This window comes from Indicator indicator, chromosome 24, assembly GCF_027791375.1.
Source record: "Indicator indicator isolate 239-I01 chromosome 24, UM_Iind_1.1, whole genome shotgun sequence".
NCBI lineage: Eukaryota > Metazoa > Chordata > Aves > Piciformes > Indicatoridae > Indicator > Indicator indicator.
Window position 1 is genome coordinate 15,189,267 of NC_072033.1, and position 19,883 is coordinate 15,209,149.

Genomic DNA, 19,883 nt, shown 5'->3' on the forward strand with positions numbered 1-19,883 from the left:
GGATGGGCAGGAGGTCCCAGGGCAGTGCCTGGGGAGCAGGCAGGGATGGATCTTCCCTAGCACTCATTAATGACTCTGGCAGGAGGAGGCTGAGTGGCAGCAGGGGGTGGCCCTGACTGCAGCCTCCAGAGAAGATCTCAGTGGGGCTGGGCTCAGGCACTTGGCAAAAACAAGGCTGAGGGGGGTATGAGTGATGCTGAGAGACACTGGGATGGGCAAGGGCCCTTTGCTGAGGCACAGCACCCATGGGGGCCATGAGCAGGCCGTGGCTGGGAGGAGGAGAGGGTTTGTCTGGCTCCTGCATGAGCCACTGCTGCCCCTCGCTGTCCCCCATGAGCTCATGGTGCTGTCTGGGGTGCCCAGGCAGGTGGTGTGACTCTGTGGGATGTGCCATGGGGACAGGATCCCCAGGGACCCTGGGCTGTTTGGGATGGTGATCAGTGAGGTCACAGCCAGCTCAGCTTTGGGACAGCATGTTCCCAGCGAGCAGGGAGGCTGGGCAGGATGACACCACCCCACCATGCACCAGGAGTGAGAACCAGGGGTGGAAGCAGCTCTTTGAACCCCCAAAAAGGGAGAGGGACTCATTCTGCAGATAGCTGCAGAGGGGCAGGGGACAATGGTGATGAGCCAGCAGGGGTTGAAGCAGGGTCATCCTACCAGCAGTGAGAGGCTGGTGGTGGGCAGGAGAAGCAGGCTGTGGTCACAGCCTCTGCAGAGCCACAGAATGTCAGGGGTTGGAAGGGACCTCTGGAGATCATCCAGTCCACCCCCCTGCCAAGGCAGGTTCACCTAGCCAAGGTCACACAGGAACACATCCTGGTGGGTTTGGAATGTCTCCAGAGATGAAGACTCCACCACGTCTCTGAGCAGCCTGCTCCAGGGCTCCATCACCCTTAAAGAAGTCCCTTCCCAGCCATACTGGGGGCACAGGAGACTCTTGTGGTGCCATGGGCTGCCTATTGCCACTGGGTTGGGGCAGCAGCAGGGGGCCTGGGTGGGCAGCCTGGCTCTGGGCAGCTTTTCATTGGGCTCCAGGAGGACCACTCTGGGTGTTTCTCTCTGGGTTTATTACCACTAATGACATCAGTGCCACCTTAATGAGTGTGCAGGAACAGAATGCCCATCGCTGGCACTGGCCAGTGCAGTGCAGGAGACAGTGGAACCACCCAACAGGTGGTGGGGCTGCTGGGCACAAACACAGCTCTGTGCTCCCATGGGATGCTCCAGCATCCAGCAGGGAGCCTTCCAGCTGTCCTGGGCAGACCTGGCTGGCCCTGGGAGGGATCCTGCACCCCAGGCACAGGTTGCTGCATGCCTAGTAGAGGATGAATGAACCTCAAGAGGCTGGTGACAAAGTTACTGCTGTCCCACAGTGGGGTCAGTGCTAAGTATGGAGAACTGGAGGACTCTGGGGCTGAGGGGTGGGCAAGGGGTCCCAGCATCCCACCTCCCAGCACGGCCTGTCCCATCCAGTTGGTGATCAAGACCTGCACAACTGGGCAGAGGCAGCCCCAAGTGGAAGGGGTTGGTTTTACTTGGCATTGGCTTTAGCTGGTCTCTTGCTGTGGTGGTTCTCCAGGTAAACAATCTGGGAGGGCTTTTCAGAGAGACCAGGTGGTCTGGGACCCTGGAGGTCCTGGGGCAAAGCCAAGCTCACTGCTGAGGTCTCCTCAGTGGAGGTCTGTGAGTCCGAGTCTTCAGAGGACAAACTGCTCTGGCTGGAAACCTGGAAGTACTGAGTGGCTTCTGCAGGCAGGCCCCGTGTGCCAGGGGCTGAGACAGTCCCGAGGGGCACAGAGGGGGCACACAATGGGTCAGCACCCAGAAAACGTGCCTGGGGAGGCAGGGTGAAAGGATGCCTCTGAGGGAGCTGGCTGTAATCCTGGGCGAGGTGTCCTGCAGCTCCCAGGCTGGCTCTGCCCTCGGGTCTGGGCAGGGAGGTGCCAGCAGAGCTGTGGTGGGGGGCATGGTCCCCCTGCCCGTGGGGCTGTGGGGAACTTGGCTCTGCACCCAGCGTGGGGCTGGGAACACTGCTGGCCTGGGGCTGTCCAGGCCGCTTGGCCCTGGGCTCTGGCTGCTCTGCTGGCCCTTGGCCCCCCAGCACCACCCGCCTGGGGCTGGTGGCTGCTTTGCAGAATGAAGCTTCCTTGCAAGGGGCTACAGGTCCTGAGCCAGGGGGGCTTAAGGCATCTCCCTGCCCTTCAGCTTGTGCTCCCCAGGCCTCCTGCAGCTCTGCCAGCATCTCCTCCAGGACCTGCCGGGTCTCCTGGTACCTGTGCCGTGCCTCGGTCCAAGCTGCCAGCCCCTGGCTGCTCTGCATCCTCCGCACCTGAGCCTTCATCTCCTGCAGCTTCTCCAGGGCAAACTCCACCGACAGCTTCTGGAAGGAGCTCTGCAGGCACTGCAGCTCCTGGCCCTCGCCACGCCGTGCCCGGGCTGGGCACTGCCTGCAGTCCAGCTGCAGCCCTGCCAGCTGGGGAAGGGGACAAGAGAGGCTGTTTGCCACGGGTGCCCAACAGGCACCGGTCCCGCGGGAGCAGATCCTGGGCACCCACCTTGCTGGAGACGCGGCCGAGCTCCTGCAGCAGCTCCTGCTCCTCCTGCCGCCGCTCCACCTGCCCCAGGAAGCCCAATAGCTTGGTCTGGAAAAGCGCCGCAGCCGCCCGGAAGGGATCTGCCTCCGGGAATGCCGTGGCCCGGAGCTCCGCCGCCTCCTGACACAGGGCCAGCCCCTGCCGGTACCGAGCCTGTGGGGGTGGTAGGGAAGGAGAGGCTCCGTGCTCAGGGAACGGCACTGCCCTGCCGTGCTGGGATGTGTGGCAGTGTCACTGTCTGAGCTGCGTGGGAAAGGTCTCACAGAATCCTGGAATTGTTTGGGCTGGAGGAGATCTCCAAGATCCTTGAGTCCAACCTTCAATCCAACACTACAACGGCCATCAAACTGTGTCCCCAAGTGCCATGGCCACATGTTTCTGGAGCACCTCCAGGGATGGGAACTGTAGCACCTCCCTGGGCAGCCAGTTCCAGTGCTGGACCAATTTCTGGGCAAGTGAGAAGAAACAAGGAGAATGTGGACTGCCCAAATATCTGCTCTGGCTTGGCTTGGCTCTGAATACACAAACAGCATCATCCTGTCCTGAGCAGGGTCACCTTGCCTCAGCCTCCCTGCAGTGCCTTAACTAAAGAGACCTCATCTCTGGGGTTATAGGAGGAACCAGTCCTGGGCACCACCTTATCCACTGCCTGACGGACATCCAGGTTCTGCAGCCCTGTGGGATGAAGGGGGCTGTGAAGGATGAAGTGCAGGAGGGGTCAGGAATGGCAGCTCCAGCCCAAAGCACAGCAAGGAGCAGCACAGCCCTCCCCTCAGCAGAGCAGGACGGTGCCAAGATGCCAGCCAAGCTGGGCTTGGAAACTGCAGCTTCACTCAGCCTGGGGACCCCTGGTTTTGCCCAGAAGCCTTGTTCCAAATCAAACTCTCTAAGGATATTTGGTCATTTCTAACTTGGTTTCCAGCTGAGATGTCCAGAGCCACCTCTCAGCACTGCTGGCAGCAGGACCCCAGGGATGCTTGTCACAGGCTGTCCCCTCCCAACATACCGTTGCCTGGGTGAGGAACTCGTTGAAGCGCTCAGCAGAGCCCTGAGAGCTGTCAGGGTTTGGCTCCTCTGTGCCCATCTCCTGCAGCCTGGATGCTGCCTCCCCATCCAGCCAGCAGCCCAGCTGTGGAGGAGAGCAGAGCCAGGGGTCAGGTGGCATCAGACACCCCCTGGCACCCCCCTTTCCTTTGCCCAGCTGAGCATCCCACCCCAGGTGTGGTCACAACTGTAATTAAGCCAAAGCTCAGGCAGCCCCTGCTGTCCTCCAGGCTTCCTTCAGCATCAGAACCTGGGCAAATGTGCCCAAAGTGCTCAGCCTGGGAGCACCACAGAGGATGAGGTGGGGACACCACAGAGGATGAGGGGGAGCACCACGGAGGACAAGGTGGGAACGCCACAGAGGGCAAGGTGAGGACACCATGGAGGAGAAGGGGAAGCACCACGGAGGACAAGGAAGGAATGCCACAGAGAACAAGGTGAGGACACCAGAGAGGACAAGGTGGGGACACTCAGAGCAGTACCCCAGGGACCCACCTTGCTGAACTCAGCCTCAAGCTGCCGGACCTTGCGGAGGGACTCCAGGCGCTCCAGGCAGCCATTGGATTGGGACACCAGGTCATGGAGCTGCTCCTCCAGCTGGCTGTAGAGCCCCTCGGCCAGCTCCATGCTGGTCCTGGTGGTGGGAAGCAGAAGAGGTGTCAGTGCTGGGTGCTGCTGACTCCTTCTCCGGCCAAGGCAGCTCAGCAGCAGGCAGGAGTCTTGGATGGGCAGTTCCATGGAAGTGGGCACTGCTGTGTGGCCATGCAGGCATCCAGGAGCCAGGAGCAGGCAGGCAATGACCCAGGACATGTGGCTGGTCAGAGGCTGGAAGGTGTCCAGGTCAGGAGCCAACCAAGAGACCTTTTCCCCATCCTCCTGCATCCTCTGAGCCCACCCAGGACTCGAGGCCTCACCCTCACCCTGTGGTGTGCTGGGCAGTAGGCTTCAAGCCCTGCACGCTGGGCATGCTGCAGAGGAGCTCTCTGGCCCTGGGGTGCCCAGACACCTCCTCACCCCATGCAGCAAGACAGATGTTGGGGACCATGGGATGGGCAAGATTTGGCTGCCTGGCCCAGGTGAGCAAAGGGAGCAGTGGGAACAGTGCTGTGCATGCATGGACCACTGGAGGAGTGTGGCGTCACTAGAGGAGTGTGGCATCAGCAGGCACATGCTGCATTGCTGGGTGAGTGTGGCACCACCAGAGGAGCATGGCACCCCCAGGCACGTGCAGCATTCCCAGACAAATGAGGCATTGCCCGAGGGGCATGGCATTCCCGGACACGTGCGGCATTCCCGGACATGATGTGCCGCATTCCCAGCCAAGCACGGCGCGGCCGGACGATCGCGGCACCGCCGGGGCTTGGCCCCATCTAGTGGCTTTGGCTGTCTGCAGCCTGGAGGGCTCTCTGCAGGCTCTGCCGAGCAGCCCTGGAGCGTGGCCTTGATGCAGTAGAGTCCCCCCCGCCAAGAAACATTGCCCCCTCCCCAGCCGGGACACCCTGCCCGGGGCTCTCTGGGATGCCAGCTCGAGGGTCAGGGCTTGTTGGCAGGGCAGGAGAGAGCAGGGTGCAGCTCTGGGATGTGCTGGGAAGCAGCTTGTGCCAATGGGGACCTCGATGGGGAGGTGGTTCTGTGGCCAGCAGAGGAGCCTGGGGTCGCCAGCGTTGCCACTCTCTGTGCCAGCAGAGCCACCCCCTCTTACCTAACGTGGGCTGAAGCACGGAGCTGGGCAGCCTCCCTGCGCAGCCTGGCCAGGACAGAGCCCCCTTCCCGCTGCAGCTGCACCAGCTGAGGGTCGCTCAGCACGCTCCCCATCAGCGCCTGGTGCCTCTGGATGCAGGCAGCCACGTCCTGTGGAGGGAGGTGGGACATGGATCTCACCTGAGGTCTCACCTGGCAGCTCCTGGGCCAGCATAGGACCCAGGGACAAGTAAAGGGGAGAGGGAACAGAGCTGTGGCCAGTCTGGGAGGAGTTGCAGCTCATTTTGGGACACCCTAGGGGGGCTCTTTGGAAGCCCCAGCACCTGCCCAGCACCTGTGTCCCTGCCAGTGCCTCAGTGCCACGCAGCTCCTGGATGCAGCTCTGCAGCAGCTCTGATGCCTGCCTGAGGCCAGCCATGAAGGGGTGCAGCTTCTGCCAAAGGAAATACAACAGGTCAGTGAGGCTGGGGCAGGAGGGCAGCCTGTCTTGAGGAGAAGAAGGAGCAGTGCCAGGGAATACCATGGGGCACTGGGTTAAAGCTGGGGAAGAAGGGAGCGTGGAGATGGGTGGGCAGAAGGGATTGCCCTGCTTGCACTCAGAGCTTTTCCTTTCCCTCCCCTGGGCTTCCCTGCTGCTTTTCTAGGGATGGCTGAGACATGGAAGCCGTGTTGGGGGCAGAGGGACCTGGCAGGGAGGTGAGGTGATGGCTCACAGCGTGACAGCAGCCCCCTCAGGGAGGTGAGGCAATGGCTCATGGCGCAGTAACGGGCACGGGGAGGGGGCAGGTTGGGCAGGTGAGGTGAGAGCTCAGGCACAGACACAAGGGGCACAGCAGGGAGGTGAGGTGGTGGCTCACTGCGTGGTGACAGACACCTGGAAGAATTGCACCCACTCGCCGTGGCAGTAGGGGAAGGCACCGTCCAGCTCCGGGGGCAGCTGGGAGCTGTCGACAAAGCGGCCCAGGGCCCTCAGCGACCCCAGGGTCTCCACCTGTGGGGAGGGGGCTATGAGCACCATGGCACTGCACCAGCTCCCTCCCCAAAGCCCACACCACTCCCCCTGCCCAGGGACAGCCTGGAGCAGGGCACAAGCCCCTGCTGCCCCACAGCCACCCTGCCAGGGTAACAGGTACAGAGCAGTGGCCCTGGGAGCGTGGCAAAGGCAGGAGGGTTCAGCAGGGCTGCCAGCTCTGCCAGCAGAGCTGTGCCAGGGGATCCAGCTCGTTAATGCTGCACATTCTACTAATTAAACCCAGCAGCACTGAGCAGTAAACTCCTTCCAGTTTGGACTTACCAACCCAGGGCCTGGTGTAAGGCCAATGGAGGCAACTGGGACAGTGCTTGGCTGTCACCTGCCTGCACAGCACATCAAGCCCAAGGGCCTCATCCTGCACATGGCACAGGAGGACCTGCCCTAGCAAGGAGCTGCTCTGCCTGGGCTCCAAGAGCAGGGGTCTCCAGGTGAGGGGACAAAGGGTCCCCCAGGGCAGGAGGCTCCTTTCACCCCAGCTCTGCTCTTCCCAAGGGAGATAATGTGGGGACAGGAGGAGGGGACGGGGAGAGGCTCACCTGCACCCCGGGCAGCCTCTCACGGTGGGCAGCCAGCTCCTTCTCGGCCAGCAGCAGCACGGTGTGGATGCAGCCTGGAGAGGTGCTCTGAGGGAGGCAGGGAAGAGTCACCACAGCAGACCCCATGGCACAGCCCTGGAGCTACCCAGGGTGATGCCAGGGCTTGTTTTGTGGGGAACAGAAAAGGGTGGCTCAGGCCATGGCCTCCTCCTGGGCAAGCCCCTTCCCTGGCAATCTGGAGCTGGTGTGGCATTTGTGGCACAGGCTGCAAGGAAGCCCTGAGCAGGTGGAGGCAAGGGCAGCTCTGCAAAGAGGGCAGCTCTGCAAAGAGGGCAGCTCTGCAAGGAGGACCCCCACTGCCCCTGGGGCTGTGCAGGGCACTGCCTCAGCCCTGGCACTGAAACCCTGCCAGGACCATTGGCCGTTGCTGCAGAGCCCATTTCCAGGTGAGCTCAACCAGCAGGATGGGGAACGGGTTAGGCACAAACCATGGTGCCAGGTGCCAGTGGGGATGAGGTCAAGGACAGAACCTGCAGGGCTGGGAAGGGCTCTTTGGTCCCAAACCACCAGAGCCTTGTGGCTGGCACCTGAGGAGCTGGAAGTGCCAGGTGTGAGCTTGGTTTGGGGCTGTGCCACTGGGGCATGGTCTGTGCCACCACAGTCATGCCCAGAAATTAGAGTTATCAGCAAGTTTGGAAACCACGTGGCAGCTGTTTAAGCACTGTCAGACCTACAGAGAGTTGGGAGCTGGGCTGGGGAGCTGCCAGGAGGAGGCAGCCAGAGGGAGAGGGATTTGCCAGGAGCTGCCATGGCAGATCTGTGCCATGGCACTGATGGGCAAAATCTGTGAGTGAGGTAAAACCACAGCCAAGGCACCAGGGCTGCTGGAGTGGCTGCTGCCAGCTGTGCATCACAGTGGGCACAGAGGAGCCTTGGAGGGACCCCAAAAGGCAGCAGCACTTGCTCCTGGGAAGGGACCCTCTGGTGTGTCCATGGCACAGGGCTGGGGCTGGGCATACCTGGGCAGAGCGGAGGGCACAGAACAGGGCAGGAGCTGGCAGCTGCTTCCTGGCATCCACCACCACGGTCAGCCCTGAGTCCTTCACTCCTCGCCTGGCAGGGGGAACAGAGCAGGAGGCAGATGGCACTGCTTAGAAGTGAGACATGAAGTGGGGGTCCCTTCCCTCTGGCAGGACCCACTCAAAGCCTCCCCCCACAGCTCTGTGCCCCTGGGCAGCAGGGTGAGGGCAGGGAGGAACCAGCGGCCACCAGTGATGGGCTTGACCCTGTAGGATGCCCCAGCCAAGGGCAGTGCCAGACCTTCAGAAATGGTTGCCTTGGTTAAAGACATGGCACAAGGTCCTCAGGAGGGGCTGCAGGGGGGGCTGGGAACATGGTGAGGACATGTGGGCTGTGCCCAAACCAGCCTGTGCAGGATGGTGAGCATCCATCCCAGGAACTGCCCAGCACCCCCCATGCAGGAACCATCTGGGAGCCTCCTGAAGGTCCTCCTGGCACTTACCTGGGCAGGGAGCAGAGGTAGAGGATGAGTCTTGTCAGCTCGCTGGCTGAGCACCACGCAGCTCCCCAGGCACTGCCACTGGTGGTCACCTGGAGCAGGGCCCTGCCCAGCCTGTCTGAGCTCCCTGCAGGGACAGGGACCAGTGACCCCTCCAGCACCACCTCCCCCCGGGTGCCAGCTCCAGCCCTGAGCAAGCCCCCTGAGGGTTCCAATTGGCCTCACTGCTGCTGGCCATGCAGGGTCACCTCAGGGGTGCAGGATTGGGCTCTGCCCCAGCTCAGGGGACTCAGCCCTGGTTCAGGGGGCTCTGCCCAGGTTAATCCTGTGCCACCCTGGTGCAGCCCCCACCCAGCCCCTCCAGATGGGCAATGACAGGCCACAAGGGCTCTCAGCACCAGCGCCAGCCCTGGAAGTGCCAGGGCAGAGGCGCTGGGGAGGTTCTTGCTGCAAAATCATTGGGTTTTTTTGTCACTGTTTTCCAGTTCTTGGGAAAAGGAAGAAGCCAAGTGTTGAGTGCTTGGCAGCTGAGCACTGAGCAGCTTCACTGGTGAGGAATGGTGTGGGAGGACTGGCTGCAGCTGGGGCTGCTGCTCGGGGCCCTTGTTTGTCTGCTTTGCCTTTTGCTTTTTTTTTCCTCAACTGAAAGGAAGTTTTCTGCCTGGGAGCTTTCTGGCCTTCAGCAAAGCCCTGAGACCTTCCTCCAGAAACCCCCTGTCCCCCCCAGCAGCCTACCACTTTCCCTCCACAGGCTTCTCCTGACATCCTCCTATCGAGGTGCTGGCGGGTACCTGGCAGGCACACGATGCCCGAGTGCAGCAGCCCAGCATGCAGCTCCTGCCAGGCTGGTGGCTCCTGGGTGCTGGGCACCAGGGGACCGTTCCTGCAGCTGGTACTTTCCAGAGACCGTTCCTCTGCTCTGTCAGTACCTGCCCATGGGGATGGAAAGAGGAGCTGGTGATGTGCCATGGAGCAGGGAGATGCCAAGCCCCCACTCCCACAAGTGCCCAGGTGGGCACCCAGCCCTGCTCGGTTGGTACCTTTCCCAGCTGGCTTGGCTCTGCCCATCCGGGGTGAGTAGATGGCAGTCATCTTCTTCCATGCCCCTTCCTGCTGGCTGGGGGCTTTTTCATCCCCGGGGGCTGCCCCAAGCCGGGGGCCCCTCAGGAAGGAGAATTTGTGGCTGGAGCCCGTGGAGAGCCGGGGGCTGCCCTGCTGTGACTGTGCCTCTGCTGGCACCCTGGGACTGGCTTGGTGAGGCTGGTGGGTGGGTGGTGTGGGGCTGTCAGCCCCCATCCCGTGCTGCACGGGGGTCTCATGATGGGTGGCAGGGGGTGGCTCAGGGCCGGGGCCATCAGACTCCTCCAGGATGGCTGTCATCAGCCCGGGGCCGAAGTTCACCGGGTTCTGCAGAGCGGCCAGGTAGGAGTCGCGGTGGCGGCACCGCAGGCCGTGTGGCCCCAGCTCCCGGCCCAGCTTCCTCCCCAGGCACGGGGTGCAGGGACCCCCCTTCGAACCTGATGTCCCCACGCAGGGCCAGGCATCTGCTCCTTGACCCCCATTTGTCCAGGGAAACGCTGTCCCAGCCTCGGTCCCCATCGGCCCCACAGGGGGAGTGGGTGGCAGGGACCTGGACAGGAGGTGCAGCTGCTCCTGGGAGCAGTCCAGCAGGTCCACGTACTCCCCCTCCAGGTTCTGGCTGATGATCTCGTAGAGGCTGGGCATGGCCAGCGTGCCTGGCTGCTTCTGCAGTCCAGCCTGCTCCACCTTGATCAGCCCTGGGTACCTGCCCTGGCTCGATTTCCGAGAGGTGCCCTTGCAGCCCGGGATGGTGCCCGCCACATTGCCATAGGGCACCGAAACGTCCACCGTGCCACGGGGCACGGCCACGCTGGCTGCTGCCGGCTCAGCTGCACTTCCAGGAGCGGAGCCCTGCTGGGTGTTGTCACCTCCAGCCTTAGGCTTGTCGATGAACTCGGGCGTGGCGATCTTGCTCCAGGGCAGGGGGGCGACGCCGTTCTCGGTGGCCACCAGGCAGGTGCGGAGCGGCGCCGTGTCCCGGGAGCCGTTGATCTCCTCCAGCCACTCGGTGGTGAAGAGCAGAGGGTAGGCAGCCTCGGGGACCGGCGTCTCCTCCACCGTGCTCAAGTCCCGGGACAGATGTTTGAGGGTGATGCGGGCAGAGTGCTCCTCGCAGGGCTCTGCTTGCAGGTAGAAGTCCCCAGGGCGCAGCAGCAGAGGGTTGAGCGGTGCCAGGTGGACGACCACTTTCTCGTGAAGACACAAGGGCCAGCCCTCGTGGAGAAAGATGCAGTTAAAGTAGGGAGCCTGGTAGGGAGGAAGAAGACAGCATGTGAACCAGAGCCCCCACCACCTCCATACCCTCCTGGCTAGCCCCTCATCATCTCACTGCCCTGCTCTGTGCTTCCGTGGTGGGACGGAAGAGCCCAGGGACCTGGTGGCACTTCCCTGAGATGAGCCACAGCACGGTCCTGCAATCCCACCCCAAGCCTGCAGCCATTCCCAGGGTACAGAGGGCAAACCCCACCTGAAGCCTCTCCAAGGCTGAGGCAAGGTGTCCTGGGTGTGCCCCCACCCTTATTACAAGGACTGCATGTGCCAGGCTCTGTGCTGGCAACCGGGCACATTTGCAATCCCCTCTGCCCTGAGGGGAGTGGGACATGCATGGAGGGAGCCTGCAGCCTGGCACAGGGCATGGCTGCACAGGATGCCACGCATTACAGCAACCCCCTGATGCCCAGCAGCGCGGCACAGGGGCATGGTGGCACAGGGGGAGGTTGGCTTACGCAGGCAGCCTGCCGGACGTGCTCGAAGAGACGCTTGGCCGGGATGAGGAAGTGGAGCAGGCAGCAGAGCCCATCCCCACGGAAGCTGGTCTCCAGCAGCCGAAACACCTGGCTCAGCACGGTGGGGGCCGTGGCTTCGAAGGGTGGGTAGAGAGCCTGGAGGGCACCCTGCACGGCTGCGTCCAGCGACCCGGCGTCCTGCAGGGGGAAAGCAGCACTGCTGGGGAGAGTGGCCCCGCAGCGGGATGCCATCCTCGCCCCCCGGATGCCACCCTTCCCGCCCCCCCGGAGCCTGTGCCCACCATCCCAAGCAGCACCGCTTCTCTGCCAGCTCCTGGTATGGCCATGCTGGCGATGCAACCAAGCTCAGGAGGCTCCAAACCTCCTCGGAAGAACAGGGCGTAAAGCCCAGCAAGCACCACGCAGCCAGGACCACGGGCACGGCCAGGATTGCTTCCCAGCGCTGGGCTGGGGTTTAAGGATCCCGGGATGAGCCCCGGGATGAACGCTGGGTGTGCGGAGGCGGAGGAGCCTCAGCAGCCAAGGGGTTAACCCGAGCCAGACGCGGAGCGTGGGGATGTGCCGGGCTCAGCAGGAATGCAGCAGCGGATGGGAGGAAGGACAAACATCTGAAGATGGATGGAGTGCGTGGTTCAGACTCATCACCGAGCTCGCCAAGCTCCAAACGAGTCTCGGAGCCGTTTCTGGGAAGCGCTGCCAGGGGACGGCCCCCTCCCCTGCACGCTTCCAGACCACGTCTGGGACGCTGGCCCTGTGGCCAGGGCACTGGCTTTGTGGTCAGGATGCTGGCCCTGCACCACGCATGGGCTGGGGGTTCCAAGCCTGCTCTCCTGGCTGTGTGGGGCCGGCTGGCACAGCAGGCATCCGGCGGGAAGCGGCCAGACGGTTCCCATGAAATCCCAGCTGTGTTATAGGCAGCTCAGGGGTGACCATGGATGTGGCTGCCTAAAGCAGCCCATGGCTGAGTGGGAAAGAGAGAGACTTCTGCAGCTCCTCAGGGGGGGTTCTGCTCCCATCAGCTGCAAACCAGGCTGGGGCAGGAGGGCAAACGGTGCCTTGCTGCTGGAGATGGTGCTGCTGTGGAGGGATGCTGGTGCCCGTGTGGTGCAGGGTCAGGCCTGGCCTGTGTGCCCAGGGATCTGGTGCTCTGCAGTGGGACAGCTCTCTTCTTCCTCCTCTTCTTCCTGCAGAGATGCCTCTGGTACCAAAGACCAGCCAGGTCCTGCAACTCCAGCAGCTGTGGCTCAGAAGTGTCCCTGTGCTCCTAGACTGGCACCCAGGAAATCAGATGTGATCAGCTGAAGGTGGGCATTAGTTTCAGGCAAGTAATCCACAGCCTGGGAATCCATGTGGAGACAAAGTGGCCTCAGTTAATTCATCTTAATGAGCTGTAAAGAGCTTTAGCTAACAAACTTCACAGTCATGCTTTGGGTAATTCTTGACTTCTCATGTTTCCACACAGGGATCTCCTGCCCCTGGCCCTGGCAGGGGAAGCCATGGGGTCTGGGCAGAGCTGAGGAGGAATGGGAGACCTTGCTCTGGACAAGCCCAGCTGCAGGGTGAAGCCCAGCTCCACGTTCTTGCCTCCTTCCCAGGCACCAAGCCTGGCCAAGCAGCCACTACCTCCCTGCCTGGCACCACCAAGCTCAGCTCCTGCCTTGTCCCAGCACAAGAGTGAGGAACCACGATCTGCAAAGGAGGATCCATCCAGCTCCTGATGACAGCATGAGAGAGAGACCAGCCCTGCCTGTGCTGACCTTCACCAGAGCCTGCTGCCCAGGGTCACCCCTGCACAGCCCTGGCATGTTCCAAAACCAGCTCTTTGGGAACCAAACTCAGCTCTTACCAACCAAGCTCATGTGCACTGATAAAACAGCAAAGGAGAAGAGAAAGAGAAGCCAAGGCCCCCAAAAATGGAACCATGGGGGGTGATGGGCCCTAAACTCAGCCATTCCCCAGCTTGGCCACACCACTGGGAAGGGCTTTGCACGGTGTGGGGGGCACAGACCAGAGTCTAGCACAACCAAGGTGCTTCCAGCAGCCCCATCCCTCACCCTCACATCTCTCAACACTGTCCCCAAACCTCAGAGCAGCCTCCCCAGGCCCATGGCACACAGCCCAGCTCCCCTTCTGTGTTCCCACACCTTAGTGGCTGAGGAGAAACAGCCTGAGTTAGGGTAAACTCAGGGTCTGGGGTCCCCCAGATCACCACCAAACCCCAGCAGAGGGATGTGCCAGGGGCTGGATGGGCTGAATGAGCCCAGTCCCATCTCAGTGGGATGAGGCTGCCCAGGACCTCATCGAGCAGTGGGATCACAGCAGCCAGCATTGAGAGAGGGTAGCTAAGGCACGGAGACACCAGGCACAGCTCGTATCCTGCTGAGGAGATTTTGGTCTGTGCTGACTGAAAGGTTTTCAGTGAGTGTCACAAAGCCCTTCATCACTGGGGGGAGGGGGGATTTGGGGTAACCACGGCGGCAGCTCTGCATTCCTGGGAGAAGCTGAGGCCAGGCTGGAGCTGCGCAGAGCCAAAAGCAGCCAATTAGCCCCAGCCAGCTGCAGGGAGGGAGCAAAACAAAAGGCATCAGGGAGCAGAAGGAGATTTACATTTGCAAAGCCATTTCCATTCTAATCAGCCCAAGTGCTGTTAGATAGAGATTGATATTTCTCCCCAAGCACCCATCTTTTTGAGCTGCTTTACACCAACCAGCTGAGCTGGGAGCTGGGCTTTGGCATTCCGGTGCTAGGAAGTGGTTTAACTCCTGCCCAGCACCGTGGGGTGACTCAGCTCTGTCTCCTTTCCCCCTCCAGCTCAGGAAGGAGCCAGGCTGGAGCTCCAGAACCAGTCCTGAATTACAATCTCTCTCGCTCTGGCTGTCAGAGACTTTGGCAGGACATGATGAGTAGGCTGAAGAACGGCCCCAGAGCTCGGCACAGCATTGCCTGGAGCCAGGGCAGCAGCGTATGCCAGCTGCAGGAACAAAGGAGCCAGGGACGGCCCCAGGGAACCTCCTGTACCTGCACACCAGGGTCACACAGCAGCACCCACCTGCTGCACCCAGTCCCCTACCAACCTTTGCAGGGAAGTTTAAGCCTCGTGGGCAGCAGCCCCACACATTCCTGCCCCAGCAGATTGTGGCCTCCACCTTCACACCTCCACTACCACGTTTATACCTCGACCTTCACACCTGACCTCCAGCTTCACTTCTGCCCTCCTCTGCCTTTGCACCACACCTCCACTTTCATGCCCAGCCTCCACCTTCGAGCCCAGCCTCCACCTTCATACCCCTGTTTCCTTTGCTCTTGACCTCCAGCTTTGCTCTTGTCCTCTGCTTTCTCTCCTGACCTCCACCTTTGCCACCCACCTCCTCCACACTCAACTTCTACCCTCACTGTCGACCTCCTCCACGTTTTCATTCCACCTCCACCTTCGCATCTGACCTGTTCCACCTCCACACCCGACGTCCTAGATCTCTGCTCCAGATCTCTCCCACTTTCACCCTACCTCCACCTTCACCCCACCTCCATCTTCACCCCACCTCCTCCACCCTCCCTTCCGATGCCCGCCCCGTTCTTGGGAGGCCCCAGGACGGGCAGATGCCCGCAGGAGCCGGCGGGGAGTGGGGAAGAAAGCAGCAGGAGTTCATTACCATGTCCACCGGGCAGTGGCAGAGGCACCGGGGGGGCACCGACTCTCCCTTCCCTCCTCCTTCCCGGGACCCGGCTCCGCTCCGCCGGCGGCTCAGCCCCGAGCTGGGGGCGGGCAGCCCCAGCTCCCCCCACCCCCGGCCTCGGCTGGCTCCCTCCGCCTCTTCTGGAGGAAAAAAAAAACACACAACAACAAGAAAAGAAGAAGAAGAAAGAAGGAAACAGAAAGAAAAGGCGAAGAAAGAGCGAGAACGGCGGGGCGGGCCGGGGGAGGGGGCTGGCGGGGGGCGGCTCGGGGAACGCTGCCGGAACGGGACGGGGGGGGCCGGGATGGGACGGGAAGCAGGGGACGGGGCCGGGCAGCGCCCGCCGGGTGTCCCCGAGGCGGCGGCGGCTCCGTCCTGCCAGGGCGATTGTGTTGGGGTGGGATGGGGGGGTGTGTGCAAGATCCTCGCAGAGAAAAGCCCCGGGAAGGGTACGGGGCCCCTGCCGTCCCCCGCTCCAGGCAGAAGTTCCGGGGATGCTCCACAGCACCGGGAAAGGCAGAGCCGGGGCGTGAGCGGCGCTTGCGGCTCCCTCCCCTTAGCTGAAGCCGGGTCAGCGCCGGTCCGGACCCCCAGGACTGGTTTGTTCCCCACGCCGAGCACTCGCCCAGCTCGGGGGTCTCGTTTCCGAGCTGCTCTGAAAGCTCAGCAGGAGGAAGGAGCCTCTCGGGGCTCCTGGGATGTGTCAGCGGTGGGAAGAACTCTCTGGCAGGCAGAGCCGGGATGGGGACAACCCATTTTGTACAACCAGGGTTGTATAAAACCAACCGGCCCGGGAGCCAAAGACACAGACCGGAGCTGTCCTAAAGCAGCTCGGTGCCACCCGGCCGTCCCTGGACTCCTCCGACCCTGGGCACCGCATCCAGCTCCCTGTCCAGCCCTCCTCGGGCTTGAATTTGTGTTCGTGGGATAGGGATGGGATGGGATCGGGGATGGGACAAAGGGCAGGACTAGGGAGGGGATTACAAAAAGAGATAGGACCAAGCCTGGGACAGGACCAGGGAATAGACTGAAGCTGGGATGGTGCTGGGACAGAACAGGACAAGGACAGAAGACAGGACCAGAGATGGGATCGGGGCTGGGACTGGGACAGAGCAAGTGGTGGGACTGGGGCTCGGGTGGGGAACAGGACCAGGGCTGGGATGAAGCATATTTGTCGAGGGCTTAGTGAGTGGCTAGGGGACAGGCACTGAAAAGCAGCAGAGCAGGAGGAGGCACAGCTGGGCTGGGCTGCTGTGGTGGGAGGACAGCATCAGGGAAGGTTCTGTCTTGGCTTCCCAGTTCCTGGGAGCTACAGGAGCCCTTTCATGGCCAGCACAGGTCACGAGTGCTGCCAGGGCTTAGCACCAGCGCTGCGTGGGCAGAGGCTTGGCCATGGAGAGTGGGGCTGGAGCGCCCAGCTCAGCCCCCAGGGAGGCTCCAGATCCGCTGGCAGTGCCAGGACTCCCTGCAGAGCTGGTCCCTGGCTCAGACCCGGTGCGAGCCGTCTGCCTGGGATCCCTTAATGCAAACTGGGGCCGGCTGGGCCAGCTCCTCCCACCCCAGCAGCAGCCAATTACTCCGTTAATTGTGCTGGTTCACATACTCTGCTCCAGCCTTTTTATAGTCTCCCCAGCACCAGGGGAGCATGAGCTCATGCTCTGACCTTCTGGAATTGCCTGGTTACCTCTGAAATGAGCCCAAGAACTTCCTTTGGCTCAGGCACCTTCCGACAGGCAGCAGGGCTGGGTGAGGAGGCTGCGGGTGGGGAGGAAGGCAGAGAGGCTGACTGGGTCCTGCAGGTAGGACCCCCTCTGTGGTGCTGGGGAGCAGGAGGGGAAGGATGCATAGCCCAGAAGGACACAATTCTCCCCCTCCCCTCCCAGAACCATGGAGTGCCTGAGAGCAGCAGCTCACTGCCTGGCCCTGGGCTGCTCTTTTCACCCTGCAAACGCACCCAGTGTGGGCAGATCCTGCCCTGAGTCCCTGCAGCACCCCAGAACAAGTCCTCCTGCTGCCCTCAGACAGCTTGGAGGTGGGAGTTGGGGTGCTGAGGACCAAGCCTGTCCCTCCAAAGGCAGAGTTCTGCTGGGGCCACCCGGCTGCCCCCGACCCCATGAGCTCACCCTCCTCCTTTGCTCCCTTTCTCCATGTCCTGTTTGTCCTGAGCAGCTGCTGGGACAGGCTTCATGTGGCCTCCTGCCCTGCCCCTCCAGAGGCACAGAGCCACCATTCAGATCCCCCCAGGCTCTCTGTCCGAGGTCACCATTCCTGCCTTTTAATTTATTTTTTTTTTTTACTTTTTTTTGCACAGCCATCCCTCGTGGCTCTCTGTGTCCCCTTTTGTGTCCCAGGAGGAGGCTCCCAGACCTCGTGTCCCCAGCTGGGGAGTGGAGCCCATTTGTCTGGGGGCCACGGGGACAGCAGACACTCAGCAGACACTCTGGCTGCAGCACTGGTCCCGAGGGGACCCTGGGCTTGTCCCCAGGATGTTGGAGTGGAGGAAGGGTGAATGTGGTGAGCCCAGCACCAGGGGTGGTGTCCAGGGCTGGGTGCCTGCTGGGAGCCTCGTTGCTTGTGGCCATGTCTCACCATGCTGTGCTGGGTCTGGGGTCCTGGGTGTCCCCATGGCCTTCTCTGTGCTGGCTGAGAGCTCCTCCCTGCTCCAGGGACAGCTGGGGATGGGTCACAGCAACCCTGCAGCTGGGAAAACAGCAGTGGAGGAAGCCCTGTGTGTCCCTGTCTGTTTTCAGACGCTGCTGGATCAGAGGCTGCCAAGGCCATGCAACTGCCAGTGGGCAGTGCCCGGCTGGCAGCCACCCTGCCCACATGGGAGCAGGCAGAAGCTGCAGCTCTCCTGCATCTCCCTGCTGGCAGTGCTGCACCAAGCAATGGCTGAAGCCACCACGGGTTCAGGGACAACTGTGGTGGCCACAGGACCTGGTCAGAGCCTGGTTCTGCTGGTGGCAGTCAGCTTGTCCTGGCTGGCAGTGGGGCAGGGTTGGTTCTGTTTCTGCCTGGGGACTTTTCCTTTCCAAGGTGCCTCCAAGCCCAGCCAGGCTGCTCTCCCTTTTCTTGCCAGCTCCTGGGTTTTCCCCCACGTTTCCCCTTTGCTGTCCCCACAGCTGCAGGTCACAGCCCAGCCTGACGTCTGGTGGCAGCAATTCCTCTGCCAGCAGCAATGCCTCTGGCACTGGCACGTGCTGCCCGGCCCTGGGGAATTCCCAGGCTGGCTGTGGCACCACAAGAGATGAGGTGAGCAGGTTTCCTCACCAAAGGCAAACACATCTGTGTGTCCTTGCAGCCCAAGGAGCAGCAGCTCCTGCCATGCTGCCCTGCATTTGCCAGAGGCCATTCTGGGCACAGCTGGGTGCAGCCAGCCCCCTGTGCCCACCCAGGAAGGGGCTTAGTGGGCAGTGAGCCCAGCAGACCCAAGCTGGAGGTTGCTGGGGATAGAGCAGAGCCTCAGCCTGACCCTCACAGTCACCCCAGGAGCCCCAGCACACAACTTCAGCGTGGTTTGGGCCATTGCACCATGCCAGATGTGGAGGAAGAGCTGTGGGCAGGAGCAGGAACTGCCCACACGTGCTAAGGAACGTGTGAGGCCAGAGGACAAGCCCTGGCTTGGGGAACAAGGGGTGGCCTGGGGTCATCAGGCAGCAGGTCCTGACTCACAACCCTGGCCAGGAGAAAGGTGGCAGCATGGGAGAGGAGCCTCCTGCAGCTCCTTGCCCTCCCAGCTCATGATGCCCCTTTCCTGAACATGCAGCCCAGCCCCAGCACCAGGACTAGCAGGGCAGGGCAGGGCAGCCCCCAGGCTCCAGGACTGGCAGGGCATGGCAGCCCCCAGGCTCCAGACTGGCAGGACATGGCAGCCCCCAGGCTCCAGACTGGCAGGACATGGCAGACCCCAGGCTCCAGGACTGGCAGGGCAGGGCAGCCCCCAGGCTCCAGAGCAGGGCAGCAGCCTGTCAGGGGAAGCCTTTTCCCCTGGGAAGGGTCAGGGCAGGGTTTCACACTCAGTTCCCTCACCCAAAGCATGACCAGGACCAGCCTCTGTGTCCAGCCTTAGATGTGGCTCAGCTGTTCCCTCTGGCAGGGTTCTTGCTGTGTGAAAGGCTTTTATAGTTCACCATTTGCTCAGCTCCAGAAGGAAACCTTCTGCTTTTGCTTCCTCTCTGTGCTGATCCCTATAAAATTTCATTTCTTCTCATGGAGAGAGGTTCTGGTTCCTCAAAGCTCATCCTGAGTGTCTTCAATATTGTTTTGAAAGAGCCCTTCTGAGATGTGATCTCTTGGATGGGAGGTTTGAGGAGCTTCTCCCCCATGTTGTGCAAGACCCAGCAAGGTCATGGGCACTGCAGAGGCTGCAAGTGGGGATTTGGTCTCTTGTGCTCTTGGCTTCTTGTTCCAGGGTGAAACAAGCTCTGCTCATGGGCTCCTGGCCCTCAGGGATGGATCTGGGCTGGCACTGAGCACAGGCTGTGGGTGCTGTTTGGGTGCTCATGGGACACAGCTCTTCCCTGGGTGGTTTGTCCATCAGCACCACCCCTGCTGGGCTGCTGTGCCCTTTTCCTGCCCAGCCTGTAGCTACAGTGTGAGCCTGCTGGGTTTTGCTGTGCCTCTGCCAGGCAGCTGCAAGTGACCCCCAGCCAGCACCTGGGGGAAGGAAGGCAGAGTGGGTCTGAGATCCTCCATGGGCCACACTCCTCCAGCACAGCCTCCACTCAGCCCATCCCTCAGGGCCTCCTGGGGCTGCAGCCTTGGTGTTTGAGCAACAGCTGCATTTCACAAGGGCCTTCTTCAGGGATGGTGCCTCTGGCATCCAGCACTTCCCTGGATCCAGCACGAGATCTGCCTGCATCAGCGGCCATGGGTTTCCTGTGCTGCTTCCCCAAGGGGAAATGAAAGTCACTTCAGTCACTTCTTCTTCCCTCAGCTCCCTCCTGCAGCC

At 61.9% G+C, this 19,883-nt stretch overlaps 1 protein-coding gene across 1 annotated transcript; it reads right to left on the bottom strand.

Annotated features, from left to right (window-relative positions):
• Nucleotides 1-1,521: 1,521 nt before the first annotated feature.
• KIAA1755 (KIAA1755 ortholog) lies at nucleotides 1,522-17,120 on the bottom strand. Its single transcript, XM_054391888.1, has 16 exons — nucleotides 17,056-17,120; nucleotides 15,168-15,655; nucleotides 14,909-15,072; nucleotides 11,238-11,435; nucleotides 9,450-10,758; nucleotides 9,222-9,347; nucleotides 8,434-8,557; nucleotides 7,931-8,024; nucleotides 6,912-6,998; nucleotides 6,217-6,333; nucleotides 5,677-5,775; nucleotides 5,344-5,492; nucleotides 4,137-4,275; nucleotides 3,604-3,726; nucleotides 2,559-2,750; nucleotides 1,522-2,476 (listed from the first exon to the last, which is right to left on the bottom strand). The coding sequence occupies exons 1-16, from the start codon at nucleotides 17,118-17,120 to the stop codon at nucleotides 1,535-1,537; spliced, it is 4,416 nt and encodes a 1,471-aa protein (XP_054247863.1). The 3' UTR covers nucleotides 1,522-1,534.
• Nucleotides 17,121-19,883: the final 2,763 nt, after the last annotated feature.